The 1,970-nt window shown below is 52.2% G+C and overlaps 1 protein-coding gene across 2 annotated transcripts in view; it reads right to left on the reverse strand.

The window, feature by feature from the left end:
* Window positions 1-1,484, reverse strand: part of Tmem170a (transmembrane protein 170A) — a 13,501-nt gene extending 12,017 nt beyond the window's left edge. The window contains exon 1 of one of the 2 annotated variants that reach the window (XM_021220639.2): window positions 1,232-1,484. In XM_021220639.2, coding sequence (XP_021076298.1) covers window positions 1,232-1,364 — 133 coding nt within the window. In that variant the 5' untranslated portion in view covers window positions 1,365-1,484. The remainder of the gene's footprint in view (window positions 1-1,231) is intronic. The other variant, XM_021220640.2, reaches the window with a different exon arrangement.
* Window positions 1,485-1,970: the final 486 nt, after the last annotated feature.

A 1,970-nucleotide genomic window follows, 5' to 3' on the forward strand; every position in this document is an offset into this window, starting at 1 on the left:
AAAAAAAAAAAAAGAATCCTAAAGTGTCTCAACTTCTGCCTTGCAGGAAGTTAAAATGTGATGTGTACACACATGCACATTGATGTGACCAAGACGGTGAGAAACAGAATAGCCCTGCTTTGCATAATGAGACTTCCATCAACACAAGCCAAATATGCAACTGTGGCCCCATAATCTAAAGTAGCTTGCCATCTAGGCTTACCTAGCCCCACCTAGGATGGTCTCACAACTGCCTAATGGGCCGCGGCTTTTAAGCAGGCATGTGACTTTTACCACCCAAGCTAAGCGTATGGGCACTTGTTATTCTGTGTTTCACCTTCTCTGATTTGGAAATCTCCCAAATAGTTGGGAGAAAAATAAGAAAATGAGTTAAGAACAGACTCATTGAATCCTAGGAGAGTATGAACCCTTCATCTTTTAGAGAAGGTCGCCAGAATGATGTGTGTATGTGTGTTTATTTATTTGTAATCACCTTAAGGTTTGTTTACTTATATATGTATTTATTTGTAATCATTGTCAGGTGTGACACTAATCCTTCTGGAAACAATCTGAACTTCCAGACTCTCTCCTTGTGGGCAGGATCACAAGCTAACATCTTCAGCTGCCACAAAACAAAAAGATAACCACCACCTTGTCAGCTACTACACAGACAGGTCCCAGGTGTCCACCGAGAGGCGCCTGGCAGTCGCTGCCCAGTCGATGAGACTCACAGGTGTCTGGCTGAAGGTTGCAGTCAGCAATCCCACCCGTCATCCTCTTTTACAACGTCACTGGGCAAGTTTCTCTTTGCGACAGTGTCCTAATACCCCTACCCCATCCCACCCCTGCCTCTATCGTCTTGCCTTCAAAAACCCAAAGCAAATCATCATGCCCTCTCCTGAAGGCCTTTATTAATAATCTCAGGGGATCATTCTCTTCTCCACAACTTTCTGAATTGTAGCAGTTCTACAAGCCCGGGTAAGAGCTAAGAGCAATTTAGAAGTTGTGTCTTAAGTTCTTCTAGGTGCGGGTTGGGGAACCCGCAACAGGTTTGGGCAAGCTGGTGGGAAGGTGGGTGTAGGACAGAGTTAGAGGGCAGGGTTAGCACACGGGCTCTCAGGGGAAGTATACGAGCAGTCACTAAGACTGGACAGCCATCGCCCCAAGCGCGATTCCAGGGCTGCCTCGGCCTCGCCCTGGGAGGCAGGCGACAGGTGCGCAGTGCGCAGGCGCGGGGCGGGGCGGGGCGTACCTGGGAAGGAACAGAGCGAAGTGGAGTTGGGGCACAGGGTCCCGTTGCCCACCCGCGGCACGAGCTTCAGACTGAGGATCTGCTGCAGGAGCCCGGCTGAGCCGCCGCCACCGCCGCTCCCCTCGCGCTCCATCCCGCCGCCATCCACCGCTCGCCGCGCCGCGACGCGGAGCACCGCACCTCCGCAGCCACGGCGTCACCTTTGGCCGGCCCTCTTCTCCCGCCCACTCCAACGGCGCTGCTGGAGTAATCGTTTCTCCTTCCAATCACAGGGCGCCGCAGATGGAGGGGGCGGGGCAACGGTTGTTCCCGCCCCCTGGCTCTGCGTTCGATTAGAGAAACCCACGGCAGGCTGCGCCCCTAGTGGCAAGTTTCTTGTGCTCCGTCTGGGTGCGTTGGGCTCTGCCCTCTTTAGTGCCACCTTTAACTAGGACAAGTCCGGTGAGATTGCTCAGCGGGTAGAGGCGAGGCGCTTGCCTCCAAGCATGAAGGATTTGCCTTCCAGGTGAGAACCAACTCCCATGGTTGTCTTTTTACCTTCACATACACATATAGTATACAAGGATACAGCACCAAAAATAAATAAATAGGGGGCTGGTGAGATGGCTCAGCGGTTAAGAGCACCGACTGCTCTTCCAAAGGTCCTGAGTTCAAATCCCAGCAACCACATGGTGGCTCACAACCATCCGTAACAAGATCTAATGCCCTCTTATGGAGTGTCTGAAGACAGCTACAGTGT

The sequence above is a fragment of the Mus pahari genome, chromosome 20 (assembly GCF_900095145.1).
Source record: "Mus pahari chromosome 20, PAHARI_EIJ_v1.1, whole genome shotgun sequence".
Lineage (NCBI taxonomy): Eukaryota > Metazoa > Chordata > Mammalia > Rodentia > Muridae > Mus > Mus pahari.